Raw genomic sequence first — 18,475 nt, forward strand, 5'->3', positions numbered from 1 at the left:
GATTCATTCCCGGGATTCATTTTATACAACATTAGCCGACAATGAATGAAAAATCATGACAGACCACCTAATTCGTCCGCATGACGAATTAAAATCTAGTTTGCTTTGTGTTTCTTCATAATTATCTCCACTTTTCATTCGTGCTTCATCATACTCCATCACCCTCGTTATCTCATCTCGTTCTTTAATTTTTCCCCATAAAAATGTGTTACATCAAATTCAAAAGCTGTTGGAACTATAATAAAGAAAATAGTCGAATCCAAAATAACTGTGTACTAACGAAAGAAGTGATTTATTACGATTAGGTTTGTAATGCTATTAACTTGTATATCCATTACTGTTTTCTTGTTATACAAATGCTTCAATGTTGTGTAGAATTTGGGTTGGGTCACCCATCACTTTGACTTCACACTTAAAATTTTTTTAAACGATTTTTTTTTTCATCAATTGATTCAGTTTGAATATATTGTACCTTCATCATGGATACTATCTCTGATACGTTGCCGGAATCTTCCCGTAGTTCCATTCCGTCAGGGTCTTGCAATGGTTGTCAACGATAATCATCATTATTTGCAATTAATCAAAAGGCATGCGTATCATCTACGAAATGTTGCATTTTCTACATTCACACACATACAAATTGCCTAAAATGATTAGGAAGAAGATGATTAGAAACACCGCTATTGAAAGAAGCATCAGATTTTCAGATTACAAAAAAAATCAAGTCATCAACTAACCTGTTATTTGCATGTCCTCACTTGGTATGCTTGGCAGATCTAACGACTCCATCACTGACAGCAGCGCATCCTTCGCTGCAAGACCAGATGGCTGTGCCTGCTTCCATTTCACCAGCAATTGGTACATAGCCTGCTGCCTGTCTCCTAATTGCATGTATTCTATGGCATCCAACTTGGGGATTCGAAAGCCAAGTGCGATCCCCAAATCATAGAAATGGTTCACTGACATCTTCTCAGCAATGCTGTGCAGCTCGACATCCTGGATGTCAGTTCCTGAAATGCCTCTAACCACGCTGGTAAGAAATGGTAAATATATCTAAAATAAATACATTGTCAGCCCCCCCCCCCCCCCCGCCCACAGCTGGTCTTTTGCATGGTAAACGCCAAACTGGGTAATAATAATTGTGAAGCACGTTGAGCAGTCGTAGATTGATAAAGCGCTATATAATCATAAAATTAATTTATTAGTTTAATGAGTTAGCCATGCTGTAGGAACACCCTTTCGTCAAACTTGGAAAGCATATTCAGGGCATTGCTTACAGAAGATTCTATTGATCTAGTAGTTTTAACTTTAAAAAATATTGTACAACGCCTACTTAGCTTGTTGTACGCGAGCAAATGGGAGGCTGAATGTCAAACATTCGTACCGTTGCACAAAAGACGTATGGTCGGAACTACCCCTTATCGACCACCTAATCTTCTAAGCATCATATCTGCGAAAATATTCATCAATTTTACCCAGTTTTCGTCTCATTTGTGCAGAAAATTGAGCTGATCAGATTCTCGTGTTTCGCTCGGCGACTCCGATTCAATCTGCGTATATATCGACGATCAACGAATGCGACGATTTTCCATTTGCTCATTTGCACCCGTTGAAACCGACCACCCGCGGAACACTAAGTTTACGGCCGATTCTTGTCGCGGTGGTGAAATATTTTTACTCTTTCAAATCAGTTCTATGACGTCAACATGCTAAATGATCGCCTCACTACTTCCACTGCGAGCTCCGACGCATGATTCGACGATCGACGACGGATATTTGTTCTAAAGCCGTTTCCTATCGGATTTCTTGGTTTTTCAGCGGGTTTAGGGTTTGGTCAATACAATTTTGATTAATTCTACTAAATTTTTACTTTTTGTTGCTTCTTTTTTTCTCGTAAAATCGATTCTTACCGTTTCTATGGACACTGCGCCTACTCTCCCGCGCGTATCGTTTGTAATACGCAATAATTTTAACGCGCGCAAGGTGGTCGATTTCAAAAGAGGTGGTCGATATGTGGTGGTCTTACCATACCATCCAAAATGTACCGTTGCACGGCTTAGGAGGTGACGTCACAATACGATTCAATTCATTGCGCTCAGTAAAAATGCAGGTGCAATACGCGTATAGCCTGCTGGCTAAATGCGCAATGCTGCCCGAGGTGTTCGCTTGTGGGATTTTGCTTTTCACTTTCCATATTTTTGCTCCCTTTTCATAGATTACTGCAGGAAAAACTCTTTTTTTAAAAACATATTTTCGCTAACTTCCGAGGCGTTGTACAACACAAATAGCGAATATTCTTATTCGTGCAATGGTGCGAAATTTCGCATTCGGTGAAAGAAAGAAACACTCTATTCAACTCGGCTAACGCCTCGTTGAATAGAGCATCTTTCTTTCACCTCATGCGAAATCTCGCACCATCGCACTCATGCCTATTCGCTATTTGTATACTGTTGTAGGTGCATCTTTTCAAATTAGTATCATACTAAATATATTACAAAATTAAAAGTGAACGCCAACGAACGTAGAGGGCAGCAACACACGACAGTGTTGCTTTTAGGAAGGTCCACTCGATACGCGCATAAAAATGAAGTGCGCGCACAATTTGGTAGGCATGCCAACGAAACCATGAACCGACGCGATACATTCAGAGATTAATAACAAAAAAGAGGTAAAATAACAGATTATGACAAGACTAAATCCCAAAAATAGAAATAGAAAAATATAAAAACAATTGAAAAAAAATGTACCACATTTCAAAATTTAAAATATTACCAGATTATTGTCTTTTGTTTTTTTAATTCTTCAGTAAACAGGATTGATTATGCCATCAAATAAACCAATCTGCTAATTTCACCCCGATTTAGTCAAGCTCATTTTGTGACCGCTATTAAGCTCCGCCCCTCACTCAGCGCACTTTTTTAGTAAATTGTAGAGTTGATTTTTTTTTATTTCCTCATTTTCAACATTTTTACTTGATAGACTTTTACAGCAAATATCATGCATAAAAATATTCAATATTTATTTCTGTATTTTTCCTAAAATATTACGTGGTGGTGAAAACAATTTCATGACTTTCGCATATCAACATGATAACAAATATACGTGAGGTTGAACATTCTTCATCTATGTTTCGCTGCACCACATTAATGCGCCTACACAATCCAGCAATTTGCCAGCAACAGTGCCATCGCTTGAGTTCATGCGCCATGGCTGACCACGCCAGCGCCCCGGCCGGCCGGTCGATGCGGAGGTAGGATACGGTTGGCTGGTATTTGTGCATGCTAATTGCACAAATTAGGATGAAATTATGGAATGAAAAAAGTAGCTGTGACATATATCTTCGTCTCTTGATAGTTCACAAGTCAAGGCCCGTCAAAACATATATGGCTCGATACTGGACCAGATAATCTTGGTCTGTTAATTAGGTCTAACTTTAGACTAGGACTTACCTGGGCTTGAGCTTGACTGGTGGCCGTATTCTAGCTCTGCCTGATGTCTTGCAAAAAAGTTGGGTCGGATTCGTGGATATCGATTATTTCTTTTATACTTTCAGACTCCGATCTTCACTGTAGGGGAAATTCGGATCCTAACCTTGAACATTTATCGTCGCAACTGGCAGTTAGTGCCACATCAATGACAGATTAAGTCCGTATCCTTCAAGTCCATATCTGGCTAAGTCGAGTAGTGTCTAGATATCCTGCCAGTCCTGCTAGTGCGGCCAGCATTGCATTTGCGCAGTACGCGCACCGATGTGTCCCGGAAGTTTCGGCGCGGCTTTGCCAGAAGATCAAGGTATTGGCTCTCGTGTTGGCTGGTGTAGCTTTGTAGGGGCAGCGAAATTAAGCAGAAAAGAGGTAATTCAATGTCATCAGACTATGTATGTTTATTGATGTGCAAACTACAAGAATCATGATTACGTTTTGTCTTACTTTTTTCAAAAAATAAATGAACAGTTATTAAAGAATATTTACATTATTTCGTGGAGTTTTCAGTATCCATAAAAAATAGTAAAATTGAACAAACGAAAAAAAATCAACTCTACAATCTACCAAAAAAGTGCGCTGAGTGAGGGGCGGGGCTTAAGTGGTCACAAAATCTGAGCGGAGTGGACCTTCCTAAAAGCAACACTGTCGTGTGTTGCTGCCCTCTACGTTCGTTGGTGAACGCTTACCGTACAGAAGAAGCGATTTCTACAGAAGTGTCTTGTTCTTCATCATCTGGATTGCAAATATGGTAAGAAATGTAAAGAAATCGGTCGATATAAACTATGGTATGTATAGTGAATCACTGACTCAGTGATTTCTAACGTTTGGTATGACTCTTAAATCATTGTTTGGGGGAGGGGGTTAGCATGCTTAGAGGGCCCCAAGGGTTCTCATGCATTGATAAACCAAGACGGTAAGAATGAAATAATATGGCTAAATCTTATAGGGCTAGTGGTACAAAAAATAAATAAATGTCAAGACGTAGTCATATCAACATGTAAAAAAATCCCGTCTTATATAAAGGTAGTTAAATCCCCCTTTTCAATCGAATATCACCTGTATCAAGTTCACGAAGTGTTTCATTAAATTCAATGCATATTACGCAATCTCCATAAGAATATGAATATTATTCCTAGGGAAATTACCTGCTGAACTATTGAAGACAAAGGCGAAGTATATTGCAACGTCAAGCTTTCCCGTCTGTGCAATTGTGATAGTAACTGGAAAGTCAACGTCCTCTTCATGCACAGTCACTGGTAGTAGAATACGGTTTCTCATATTGCTATGAACATCTTTTAGAGGAAGAACCTAAGATCATAATACAAAAAAGCAAAGTAAATATATTCCACATGATACGATTTTTTAGAGCTAGACTTGTTTATTGTTTTATAGTTATGGGCTTTAACCATGTTTACTTCGAGTGATTTCTCGCTAATAAAAGGGTTTAGTACAAACATGACAAAGAGGAGTGTGTATGATGGGGGGACCTAAAGCTACGCACTTTGTTTCCAAATGATAAAAACTATGCCAATTGTAATATTTGAACAATTATTTTTCACTAATTTGTAATAAATATTCTAAATATCCTTAACCAAGAAGAAAATATCACAAAACTCACTAATACGAAAATCCCGCCGTGTTTTCCGAACACCTCTTAATTTCGCCGCCCGATGTAGAAGGGGTCCTAAAGCTACGCACTCAATTTATCATGCAAAAAATAGTATTTCCTGTGCCTCAATTTCTAAAATATATTCAAATCATTATAGGATAAAATGAAATTAAAGCGAATATAACTCCAAAATTCCAAACAGTTGTTGGTTTTCTCTGCATTTAGAGATTTACTGCAGCCTCTGTAGAAAAAATTGAATAGGAATCGTTCGTCACTCTGCAGTCACAGAGTGCGCATTTGCCATAATAACTGCATGCGCGATGAGTGGCGCGTAGCTTTAGGACCCGCGCAGCTTTAGGACCCCCTACCATACTGTATTCACCAAAACTCCAATCGTACCAGATGCTAAACTTGCATCCAATTCAACGCGTTGAATAACTTTGAACATAATCCACAATACATTATCGAAATATTATTCCGTTTAGTAAAAAAAAAGAAGAAAAGGGCTATACTTTTCAATTCTGGATACGTGAAAAGGGCATATATTTCACCCTATCAAGCAAATAGAATAGTTGGTGCATTATTTATGATAGAAAAAAACAACACCTGCTTTGGGTACACTGGACGTTTTTGAAATGGAAGGAGGGTACTTGTTCAGGCTCCAATTGAAAGTACGAAGATGTCCTCGTCCTTTGACTTTAATTTATACTCTTACTATTTGTTTGGCGTCACCTGTGCCTGGCAGGTGAAAAGCAAACTGAAATCACTGACCCGCAGGGCTCTCCTCCCGATATAACCAATTGGGAGAGTGCAGGTGGACCAGTACCCCGGGGTTTCCCCCTTTAGTGAACTGGGTTCTTAACGAGTAAAGGTGGTGACTCTCCTCTACAAGGGGCCTCCATTTAACGTCCTATCCGAGGGACGGAGCGTTTTCCAATGTAACACAGCCTGCATCTATGGAACAGAGGAGACAAGTTTACACACAACGCAATGGCTGCAGTCACCCGCCCGGGGTGGACTCGTACCCTAGATCTTTGGTTCGACGGGCAGACACTTTACCGACTGACCCAACTTCGCTCTCTGATGGCATCTTGACTGCATAATGTCTAACATTAAAATTATTGCGGGTCAAATATTGGCAGGATGTCATACTTTGTGATGAATGTAAGACAATTTACAAGACTGATCTCCTGTAGAAACGTTTACATCACAAAGTCTGGACAGGAATTTACCTCCTTTACATCACGATGGGGACGATGGCCCTCACGGTGGCAAACGACATCAAGGTCTCCAGACTTGGTTGCTACGTTGATAGGGACAGATGGATGGGCCTTGTGATATGATTGCTTCCTTTCCTCCTCTTCTGCATCCTAGAATAAAGTAACGACGATAATAATAAAAATAAAATATAAACAGGTGCAGTAAATTTTCCACCAGGATATTGTTCCTTATTCTGTTATTGTGGTACCTCGACCCTCAATATGGTATTTCCGCCCACAAGATTCTGCCCTGGGCCCATATTGTTTAGAAACACTGTACTAGCTATCATTCGAGTACATATATCTTACAAATTTTGTGGGAATCGGTTCATGGGGGAGGGGGTTGGAGATGAACCCTCATAGACCCATTGCATTCAACGCAAGTTGTTTTTGTGTGGTTCTTAACAGATGAACAGTAAATCTGGGTTCCTTTAACGACACGAAATTGTTAAGTGTGATCTAGAATGATGCGTAACTGCAATACCATGTGTGCTATCATAGACCTACTAGCAATGCTCAACATCAGTGATTCGTATCTCATGAATAGTAAGATACAGTGTATGTAACGTAGTGTGCATGCATGTAACTGATCATGAGACATCAATGTGACCCTACTAATTGTATAAATTTTTATTACGTTTTTCTGGTAAAGGTTGAAGTGGTGCAAATGTCCTATGACACATGAAACCTAAAGGCAGCAATTTTCACCTCCAAAGATTGATAAAGATCTGATAAAGGTGATCGAAGCCTCGACTTACCGCATCCATTCCTGGAAGATTCGCATGAAGATGGAGATGAAAATCGATCTTCTTGCCTTTATCTATCTTGTCCGGGATGTATGGCGTACAAATAAGCTTCTGTCGGACCAGCTGTTGTTCAAGGGGAATAAGAACCCACCACTCGGCACAGTAGTCAATGTAAAGCTCAAGATGTCTACCGTACACTCTACAGTATGGTGGTTTGTCTGGTGAGGTGGATGATCTCCTCCTTGACGTAATTGGTAGATCTGATCATTAAAAAGAATCGGTTAAGAATGATTTTTACAATCTTACCAGTTATGTTTGACTTCTTATCGAGATATCCATAAACATTAAGTGAGACAGGATGTTTCAAGTACATTCAATTCACCATCAGATAAAGTATTTTATGCATGCTTCTTAACCAAAAAAGCATTATTTATCGAGAAGAATAGAAAAATTTCATGGGAATACATACTGCATTGTATATTACATGTATTAGGGATCTGTTGACATAATGGCATCAGACAAATTAAACTTTCATCAAGGAACAACCTTCTGCATCATCTTCCTGGCTCTTATTTGGGAGCCCATGTTGACATGCGATTCGAACAGATACCCCTGTTCTTGTCAACTGTGATGCAGAATATGCTGATCAAGTCTGGTGTAGAAACTTATTCCAAAAGCCCGATGTTTCCCTAAATGACGCTACGAGGAGAGTTCTTGGACGTCTTAGACCGATCCCAGTAAGCATCCTATTCCTCTCGGGCATACTTGCCCCTCCCCCTTCCGCAGTGAACATTACACATTCAGGCTAATTAAGAAGGCTCAACAAAATGTCAAGAATCCCACGAGGGTGAAAACTTCGGTAGCCGGTGTGTTGTTGTGTTGCAACACAACGAAACCCCGGCTACTAACGCATCCTCGTCGACCGTTCAGCCGTCACAGAGACTCCTCACTCCAACTTCAAGGAAAATTGGAAGCATGTTTGGTAAAAGATGGCTAAACCTGTTCAACTATAAGTCTATAACCATCGCCCCTGGTACAAAGTTTCATTCAGGTGTCGAACTCCCTTGTCGCAGAGGCTTCAGTCGTTTCAAGCTGAAGACTTAAGCCATCAGCAGCCTGTCAGACAATGAGTATGGAAGAACACCGAACAAACTGTACACCACATTACTTTGAGTGACTCGAATTTAGGCAGGTTAGGACTAATAGGACCGCATCCCTCACAACGGGGTCTGGTACACCAAAGCGACGCGACAGTTGCATGGATTTGATAAAGCCGTTCTGCAGCGTCGTTTTTGGCAATTGATTACTCTTAAACGGATTCTTGGCACATCTTATGATACTCTCCCCAATACTCTACGCTTCTTTTTGCGTTGGCCTACTACCTTGGTATATGAGATAGATTTTTAAAACATTATTTTGATCAGAAAAACTTACCGTTCACTGAATCCCATTCATAGCTGACGATATCTGGTCGTACTTGATCTGGGTTGGTGACGGAGAAACAATGTGGAATTCTGATCATCACGGGTTTATTGAAGATCATATCTCCAGGATCACACTTAATACCACGGCATGCCAATGATTCATCTTCCTGAACATCTAGACATGAAGGGTGTTCTAAAAGGGTTACGGTGATCCGACATGAGTGATCCGGACGAATGGCATCTGACGGAATGATCACTGATACGCCATGATCGCCTAATGCTGTTTCCAAAGTGTCATCAGCTCCGAACTCAATGGACTTTACTGACGGTGCAGGTCCAATTTCTGATGTAAAATATAAGCAAGATAATGAATAGACAAGAAAGGTTTGACTGATTATACACATTGTAACAATCTTGAGAAGAGCCAGGGTGGCTTCATGGTGTTTGATGTGTGGGTGTGTGTGGGGGAGGGTTGGTGTTGTGGGTGTGTGAGAGAGTGTGTGTGTGGGTGTGTGTGTGTGTGTGTGTGTGATGGTAATCGATATTAGTATGCGGCCTGTACAAGCAAGCCATCTGATTTCAATGTAGTTATTTCTTTTCTTCCTTGTTTCCCCCTCCTTTTTTTCGTCAGAAGCTGACGAGGGACAATAGCGTATCATATACGTCGAGACAGCTGTGTATCTTCGTTATTAATCCTTCCTATGTTTATATTCTAGAACCATGATAAGGAAAAGGTCAAATTTAAAATCATTCGGCTGATTATATCTGTTCCTAAAACGATTTTCCATGTTTTGACCAGGATATTTGCATTAAAAATGGCGGTCAAATGCGCACTTTTCAAGCATCAATGTCTACAGTATACGCTTTAAATACTAGTTGCGAGACACGGGGCCCCACTGTTTTGAATGCATATCACTATTCATGTATCATACAATTCATTCCATGAATATCCATAAAGTTTTAATTCACGTGCAATATTGATAATACTGAAATTATTTCGGTCTTATATTCCGTTTTTTCACATCCCTTTTTACTCTAAATATCTTCAACGTCTGGGCCCCTGTTTTGATTGAAGGGGGCTATCCGGTCCATATGTGGAGAATGAATAGAATAGAATAAATAACATGATTTGTTTTTCATCAAAATACATGTTGTTCTGCATTTTCTCCTGCTTTAAAAAAAAATGCAATATACAAATTCCATTTGAATTTTTATCTTTGTGCACTCTCGTATTATTATCATGAGTGAGCAATCCGGACTTCCATGCATTATCGAAAAAAAAATTTAATCGAATAAAATGAAAAGGTGATTTTTGATACAACAATTAATGTTAGCGTCTTCTCGGTGGAGGGGGTGGGGCACACTTGTTATAGACCCCTTACCTCGGTATGATTTGATGTCCTCCAATGAAGTCAATCTGAAAGTAATAACGAAAAATGGTTGGATTGTCTGTAGTGCTGTACACACCCTCACACACACATACCCACACCCATCCTCACACGCACCAACACACACACATATATATATGAATATATATATAAATTTATGTATATATATATATATAAATATATATATATATATATATATATATATATATATATACAAATTAAATTGAAATGTATCAAGTTCAGGGAAAGTGCTCGATGTTTCAACTGAAGCAGAGCGTTGTAGAAATTTTCCTCACCTCTGGTCTACCAATGGTTTTGCGCCTCGATCACGGGCGGCTCATCAGGACACTGAAGCTAGTTGGATTTGGTGGGGGCCCTCGGTTGGGGCAATGGGTGTATTTCACGGTCCGGCGGTTCTTTGTTCCTTTTTTTGTGACGGCATGTACTGATTAGTTCGGACCTTCGGTTGAGTGACTTTTTCTTGTGAGTTGCGATAATGAGTTTTTAGTCTAAGCATAGGTTGCAGATTCCACTTCCCCGCATTGCCAAGTTGGATTTTTCATTATTGCCCATTTTAAATTGTATCGTTCCCCTTTCTTTTGTAGATCCCATGTGTATTTAGATAGTTCTGTTTCGTTTTGATATTTCTCGTTTCGGAAAGATTTTGTGTGGTTTCTGAATCTTTTTTTTAAAGTTCCCCCTGCTAGGCCAAAATACACTTTGGTGTATCTCTTTGGCCGTGTGTGACAGATGCTTTGTATATTATCGACTTGGCCAGGCAATTTCTCCGTAGAGGGCAGTCTTCCTTCACTCGGCAGTTGCATGTTTTTCCGGAGAGTTCTCTTTTTCTTTTGATTTTCTGATGACTTTTTCGTTGTGTGATTTGATGATCGCATTTACGTTTTTCATGCAGCTGTAGCTAATTTTTACAGTATTTTTGTTAAAAATCTTGTGCAGTTTGTGTCCCTTGGGGAAATGTTTTTCGACAAGGTTGATGAATTTCCCTCCGATGTTGGTTTTGACATTACTGCTGTAGGGTGGGTTGAACCACGTGACGTTTCTTTGGCGTTTTTTCCTGGTTTTGTTGGGCTTTTGGTTTCTGGCGAATTCGATGTCACCACGGTATTAACCGCTGTTGTTCAGGGCTTCCTTGTACATCGGTGCTGCGATCTTAAATTTTTCTTCATTTGAAGATAGGGATGAGATTCAGAAAATCGAAAGAAAAAGAGAACTCTCCGGAAAAACATGCAACTGCCGAGTGAAGGAAGACTGCCCTCTACGGAGAAATTGCCTGGCCAAGTCGATAATATACAAAGCATCTGTCACACACGGCCAAAGAGATACAATCACCAAAGTGTATTTTGGCCTAGCAGGGGGAACTTTTAAAGAAAGATTCAGAAACCACACAAAATCTTTCCGAAACGAGAAATATCAAAACGAAACAGAACTATCTAAATACATATGGGATCTACAAAAGAAAGGGGAACGATATAATTTAAAATGGGCAATAATGAAAAATCCAACTTGGCAATGCGGGGAAGTGGAATCTGCAACCTATGCTTAGACTAAAAACTCATTATCGCAAATCACAAGAAAAAGTCACTCAACCGAAGGTCCGAACTAATCAGTACATGCCGTCACAAAAGAAGGAACAAAGAACCGCCGGACCGTGAAATGCATCCATTGCCCCAACATTTTGAGATATATGTATTATACAGCATACATAACCCAATATGTCTACATACTTTCAGAAATGTTTGTAATAAAAATCTGCGTAAACTTAATTGATTTTAATAGCTATTGGATAATCCTAATTAAACATTACCGATGTAAAACATATTCTTTTAAGATATACCTATATTTAGTAAATTAATCCAAATATATGCAGGTTACATGTAACGCCATTAAGTCTTTTACATCTTCAGATACCTGAAGAAGGCCGAACTTAATGACCGAAAGCTTGTACTAATAAAAGTTGAAGAAATCCAGGCTACGTCTCCAGCTTCAATGCTTTTTGAGCATCTTCGCCAATATATTACTCACTGAAGCACCCACGCAATGTTTAGGTCCTTGCTCATCACAATTATATATTTATATATATATATATATTACGATTCTACCGAGGCGAACTATAATGAAAATATCAGCGTATGAAAGAGAAAGGTACAAACAATTTTTTTTCTTCAAATTTTCAAAATTATTCAAGTGCTGAAGCAAAAAATCCGCTACACGATTACAAGATTGGAATATTACGTGATACATAAATTTAAATCTCAATATCGAGCCTCCACCAAAGCTGTTCATGGACTTCTATGGCTCAGTAAGAAATTTCAGTAATACTCGCAAAAGGCTTTCACACACCTTACGACTGGTCAACTATCCGGATTTGTAATAGAGCACATTTGCTAATTTTCTGAAGATATGGAGGTTCAAATTAACTGTAAGAATACTGATATAACAATTTTGGGATGTTTGCAAGCCTTTATTTAAGAGTACAGGTCAAATCGTACCAAATCATACAATTGCTATAACATCATTACGACGAGATATTCAGTTCGCTTAAATTCTAATAAGGATGGTATCGTAGTCACATATTTGAACGGAAGTATTCGTACGATGACTTAAAACTTTAAAAAGCGATATGTTCCATGTCTCAATATTCTATCAAATGTTAATATGTTTTATTCCAAACCGGTTCCCCGACCAATCGTAAGGTGTGCGGTGGCTTTAAGAATCACCTCGATAAAATCATCTGTCTGACCACCTCATCCTTGGCATACTGGATCGGTAAGTTGCCATCTGCATCCTCCACATCTATCCTAGCTCCGTTCTCCAGGAGATGAAACACGAGGGCCATCTCAGGAGATAGTTTCCCATCGTAAAACTCGTCCGAAATCTGAAAAACACAAGTTTATGTGGCTAATAATGTATGCCAACTAAGAGGACAGTAGCCCCTTTTCAATACAGCATGCCCATGGGCGGGTCTATGATTTTCAAGGGGGGGGGTTCAGACAAGCAAAAAGGAAAAGAAAAGATCAACAATGTTCACTCCAGGATGAAGACAATTTATGACATGGAAAATCTCACAAGCAAAACAGGAGGTCTTCACTTATATTTGTCATGGCTCTGAAAAAAGGGGATTCCAGATGTGCCCCCGGATCCGCCACTAAACATGCCCGAGGAAGAATGCACTTTAATTTTTGCTGATCTTTTAACTATGTTCGCGATCTAAAAACACCAATATTTCCTATGTTGGTGGTTCGGAATATAGACGTTATGCAATGACGTCTTAGTACCGCTATCTTGCTTGGCGTACGTTGGTGATCTGCAGCTGGCGCATCTCTGACAACTCCGTTTTCGGATGTGCCTATATCCTCTCAGGGAGGGCGCTATAAGATTATGACGTCACACGTCTAAGGTCTGTAACATTATATGTTGTGTCTCACCCTTTTTAGTGCGGCTCTTCCTTCCACAGTTACCCCAGTCTTGTAACAGAGTTTGATGGCGTTGTGAAGACACGTCTGACCGTCAGTAGACTGGGCATTGAGATCAGCTCCACTTGAAACTATCTTCTCAATGGAGGGTGAGTGACCGTGTTCTATGGCATGTTGTATGTCCAGTACTTCAACCTGGCTCACCTACAACGGAAGAAGAAAGGTAACAGGTGAAATGCCATTACATTCCGATACATCATAAACCAAAGGATTTTGCTCATGTAATTGTTCAATGCAAGAATCATTTAAGCAATATTCATTCATTGTTGTAGAAGATATCATGGATATATAGCGTCGATTGGTCAGATGGCACGTGAGTCATGCAATCCAAATTTGTGTGGAAGATTTGCATAATTAACTTGGGTGTAACATCTGTTGAGGATGAATGGAAAATTTCAAATTGTGTTTGAAAAGAGGTTCAAAATGGTTAGTCGCGTGCATTTGAGTGTCCGAAAGTCCACACACACAGTTTCAATACAGGGAACAGTCGTTTTCACGAACATGATATTGCCAAAATCCGGGTATATCTTTATAATTATTAATAATATCACACCAGATTGATAGGATTAAGGAAATTTTATTCTTTTCCATCAATTTGATGTAAATATTATTACAATTGATTCACTATTTACGTCTCGCCGTTCATTTGATATTGTCCATGTTCACAACTCTTGCTATGGCAAACGGTCCGAAACCACCCATATTTCGAGACACTGGCTCATTTGTTTTCCCACTGAAATATCCTTAAGGATAAATTAGGTCGAGATTGATCGTCATCTCAATGCTAAACAGATTACCTACATGCTGATGTAATACTATGTGACTGGTATGATGGTTACATCTCATTTTTCTCCAGAACTTTGAGATCGAGCAGGCAGAGCATGGCATATTTTGTTGTACAACCTCACGTGACTTACGTATGATAGTTTCTATTCCTAGACCCTTTTCATATGAAACAATTAATAATAATAATAATAATAATAATAATAAAGGTATATTTTCCCAGGGTAGCCACTTCAGTTCCGAAAACTGTTGTCCCAGCGGGCTCTGCTATTATTACCCGGCTAAGCTAGGCTACAGTCCAAACAAAATTAATTAACTCATTCAATGTTGAAAGTAACAATTTTCTTGTACTATAAAGCTTTGCCTACTGATATTTATAATATAGCTACAGTTTGAGAAACCAAATATTTAGTATTATCGATTCCGGCATCGATTTTGATTTGCAATAGGGTCTTACGTACTTATAGTATAAATTAGCAGTCTAGCATCGTCTGCTGCGGAAACCAAATGAGCGAAAATGACCAAAACTAACCATTATAGTGAAATAAACTTGTTAGGGCCAGGGTCTCTGGTGAATGAAGGTTATCATAAATGAACATCTATGTTGAACTGAGTGAGAGAGATAGAAAGAGAGGTAATGTAGATAGAGGGGTTAGGCAGATAGAAAGGAGACAAAGTGGTTTCAGTTTACCTCTGAATTGCGACCATTGGTGAGAAGATCAGTGATGTCTTTGTACCCAAGTAACTGAGACAGCTGTAGAGGTGTCTGTCCGTGAATGTCTTCGGCGTCAGGACGTGCCCCTCCCTCTAACAGAACTTTAACCTGACCAAATTGCCTATTCTGAACAGCAAAATGTAATGCTGTACAGCCACCATTATCTTCTTTATTCGCGATAGCTCCTTCAGAAAGTAGGTATTCCGCAACAACAGTATGGCCTTTTTCTGTGGCAAAGTGTAAGGCAGTTCTGCCTTCATTGTTTGCTTTATTCACGTCTGCACTGCACAAAACATGCTCGGTGACGCCAGCATGACTTTCTTGATACGAAGGCAGGTCGTGAGGTTTTATGTTTTCATATACAGCAACCTCTTGATTAGCATATTTAATAAGACATTTCGTGACAGCTAGATGACCTCTCCAAGCAGCATAGTGTAATGCAGTATTCCCATTCTCAGCTTCTTCATTTACTTTAGCGCCTTGGTTAAGAAGATACACGATGACATCAAGATGGCCACTGAAAGCAGCGAAGTGTAAAGCTCTATTGCCATCGATGTCTCCCGTATTTACGTCAGCTCCTTGCCAAATCAGACAATGAACGACATCTAAATGACCTTGAAGAGAAGCATCGTGTAATGCAGTCGAACCTTTATTGTCTTTTTTGTTGACTTGAGCTCCTTCACTTATGACATGTTCGGTGACATCTAGATGACTACTCTCAGCAGCAGCGTGTAAGGCACTCCAGCCATTATTGTCTCCATTTACTTGAGCTTCGTGACTTGTGAGAGTTTTGGTGACATCAAGATGACCATTCTTAGCGGCAGTATTTTGCAATGCAGTATGGCCGTCATTATTTCCCTTATTCACATCAGTTCCTTTGGTGATCAGATATTCAACGATATCATGAAAACCATTCATCTTAGCAGACTGCAATGCAGTGTGATTGTCGTTATCTCTGTGATTTACATCGGCTCCTTGGCCTATCAGGTATTTGATGACAGCTCGATTGCCATTCTTAGCAGCAATGTGTAATGCATTCTCACCAGCATTGTTTTTCTTATGCACATCAGCTCCATTGACGATCAGACATTCTGTAACATAAGACCAGCCACATCCAGCAGCAATGTGTAATGCCGTCCAACCCTCATTGTCGCTAATATTGACGTCAGCTCTATATCGTATCAGAGTTTTCATATAACCAAGAAAACCATTCTCAGCAGTAAAGTGTATTACAGTGCGACCGTTATTATCTCCCTTATTCACATCGGCTCCTTGCTCTATCATGTATTTGATGACATCGAAATGACTATTCTTACTAGCAACGTGTAATGCAGTCTCGCCAGCATTGTTTCCCTTATGGACATCCGCTCCTTGGGCGATCAGGTATTTGATGACAGCTCGATTGCCATTCTTAGCAGCAATGTGTAATGCATTCTCACCAGCATTGTTTTTCTTATGCACATCAGCTCCATTGACGATCAGACATTCTGTAACATAAGACCAGCCACATCCAGCAGCAATGTGTAATGCCGTCCAACCCTCATTGTCGCTAATATTGACGTCAGCTCTATATCGTATCAGAGTTTTCATATAACCAAGAAAACCATTCTCAGCAGTAAAGTGTATTACAGTGCGACCGTTATTATCTCCCTTATTCACATCGGCTCCTTGCTCTATCATGTATTTGATGACATCGAAATGACTATTCTTACTAGCAACGTGTAATGCAGTCTCGCCAGCATTGTTTCCCTTATGGACATCCGCTCCTTGGGCGATCAGATATTCTGCAAAATGAAGATAACCACCATCAGCAGCGCTGTGCAATACCGTCCAACCTCTACTGTCTGTGTTATTGACTTCAGCTCCTTGACTAATTAGATATTTGGTTATGTCGAGGTTACCCATCTCAACAGCAAAATGCAATGCTGTCGAACCATTGCTTTTACGCGTATTCACATCAGCCCCAAGACTGATTAGGTGCTCTGTAAGACCAATATCACCTCGTCGACAAGCATGGTGCAATGGTGTGTTACCAGAACCATCATACTCATCTACTCTAACTCCTTGACTTATCAGATACTCAATGACACCAAACTGACCCCTTTCCAACGCAATGTGAAATGCTGTGAAACCTCCATTAGTTTTTACATTCATCTCAGCTCCTTGACTAATCAGATATTTGCTGACGTCAACGTGACCCCCATAAACAGCACTGAGTAAAGCAGTCATGCCGCTCTCACTCCTTTTATTCACATCAGCTCTATGAAGAATAAGATGCTTTGCAACCTCAAGATGACCCGCCCCAGCAGCAAGGTGCAATGCGGCCCAACTTTGTTTATCACCATTATTCACATTAGCTCCTTGAGATATCAGATATTTTACCACTTTTAGATGGCCAAACTTAACCGCCCAATGTAAAGATGTTCTTCCTCTATTATCTTCTTTCTCCACTTCCGTTCCTTGACTAACCAGATACTTGGTGACATCGATATGACCATTTTTTGCAGCAATGTGCAATGCAGTCGAACCTTCATCATTCTCCTGGTTCACCTGAATTCCTTGACCAATTAGGTATTCCACTATATCCGTTGAGCCGTATTTTGCTGCAATGTGTAGGAGTGAGTTTTTTGCAACATTGACCTCATGGTAGGCCTTTCCCCCCTGGCTGATTAAGTATCGCGCAACATCTAGGTGACCCTTAATTACAGCAATGTGACATGCAGATTTTCCATCTTTATTTTTTTGGTTAATGCTCGCTCCACGACTGATTATAACTTGTGTTGCTTGTAGACGTCCGAGCGATGCAGCAAGATGTAAGGGTGTTTGTCCATTCGTGGTCACCTTTTCCAAGTCAGCGCCGCGTTTAATGAGGTATTCAATGATGTTAACCTGGTTGCTCTGCACAGCGACATGTAAACTTGTGTATCCGTCTTGATCTGTTTGGTTTATTCCAGCACCTTGTTTGATCAACTGTTTTACTCGTTTTAAATTACCACCAGATACCTCATCATGTAGCTTTTGATGCATCCCTTCCATATTGAAGAAAAAAGCGATCACATAATACCACTAACATTCACTTTCTTGCGCTTTCAGAACATTGCTTCGACAGATTTTGATTCACTATGAATCTTTGAAAGCATATCGATTTTATATGACGACATGCCTTACTCTTATCCTTTTCAAATAATCACAAAAATATTTATTTTCAATGAGGGTTCAAAGTCTGCATCAAAAGATTGAGAAATCTGCCTATTTTAGGGAACATTCCGATTTGCGTCACTACAGTGCGTCCCAAAAAAACTATACACTTTTGAAATGGCTGCCAAATAAAAAATATATCACTTTGGGGGGAAAGACTTATATATATGGAAAGCCGATAAAGTCATCTTTCAAATGACACCAAAATGTTGGAAAACTATTCATGCTTGAGTGAGCACTACCCGCTTAAACAAAGGGTATGAAAATTAGGGTGGGCAGGAATTAGCCTTTCGGTTTCTTTCAGTTTTTGAGAGGCGAGTCCCTTGGAACTTGCAAACTTGAGGGTGTTCTGATGAATTGATGGTCATTCATTA

General features: G+C 39.8%; 2 protein-coding genes across 2 annotated transcripts; both read right to left on the reverse strand.

The window, feature by feature from the left end:
* Positions 1 to 732: 732 nt before the first annotated feature.
* Positions 733 to 11,989, reverse strand: LOC135157977 (uncharacterized). Its single transcript, XM_064115190.1, has 8 exons — positions 11,955 to 11,989; positions 9,906 to 9,940; positions 8,534 to 8,866; positions 7,112 to 7,359; positions 6,327 to 6,464; positions 4,631 to 4,793; positions 4,172 to 4,217; positions 733 to 1,030 (listed from the first exon to the last, which is right to left on the reverse strand). The coding sequence occupies exons 1-8, from the start codon at positions 11,987 to 11,989 to the stop codon at positions 733 to 735; spliced, it is 1,296 nt and encodes a 431-aa protein (XP_063971260.1).
* A 656-nt stretch (positions 11,990 to 12,645) lies between these two features.
* LOC135157978 (serine/threonine-protein phosphatase 6 regulatory ankyrin repeat subunit B-like) lies at positions 12,646 to 17,939 on the reverse strand. The gene is made up of 3 exons (XM_064115191.1): positions 14,880 to 17,939; positions 13,358 to 13,549; positions 12,646 to 12,807 (listed from the first exon to the last, which is right to left on the reverse strand). Exons 1-3 carry the CDS (start codon positions 17,937 to 17,939, stop codon positions 12,646 to 12,648), a joined length of 3,414 nt encoding a protein of 1,137 aa, XP_063971261.1.
* Positions 17,940 to 18,475: the final 536 nt, after the last annotated feature.

Source organism: Lytechinus pictus, unplaced genomic scaffold, assembly GCF_037042905.1.
Source record: "Lytechinus pictus isolate F3 Inbred unplaced genomic scaffold, Lp3.0 scaffold_20, whole genome shotgun sequence".
Classification (NCBI taxonomy): Eukaryota; Metazoa; Echinodermata; class Echinoidea; order Temnopleuroida; family Toxopneustidae; genus Lytechinus; species Lytechinus pictus.

Coding starts and splice junctions, on each gene's coding strand:
- LOC135157978 (XM_064115191.1), bottom strand. CDS start 17,939: ATGGAAGGGATGCATCAAAAGCTACATGATGAGGTATCTGGTGGTAAT. Junction 13,550..14,879: donor CCAATGGTCGCAATTCAGAG/GTAAACTGAAAC, acceptor CTTCCGTTGTAG/GTGAGCCAGGTTGAAGTACT. Junction 12,808..13,357: donor GAAGAGCCGCACTAAAAAGG/GTGAGACACAAC, acceptor TGTGTTTTTCAG/ATTTCGGACGAGTTTTACGA.
- LOC135157977 (XM_064115190.1), bottom strand. CDS start 11,989: ATGAGCAAGGACCTAAACATTGCGTGGGTGCTTCA. Junction 7,360..8,533: donor TGAATGGGATTCAGTGAACG/GTAAGTTTTTCT, acceptor TTTAATGATCAG/ATCTACCAATTACGTCAAGG. Junction 4,794..6,326: donor CCCATCGTGATGTAAAGGAG/GTAAATTCCTGT, acceptor TTATGATCTTAG/GTTCTTCCTCTAAAAGATGT.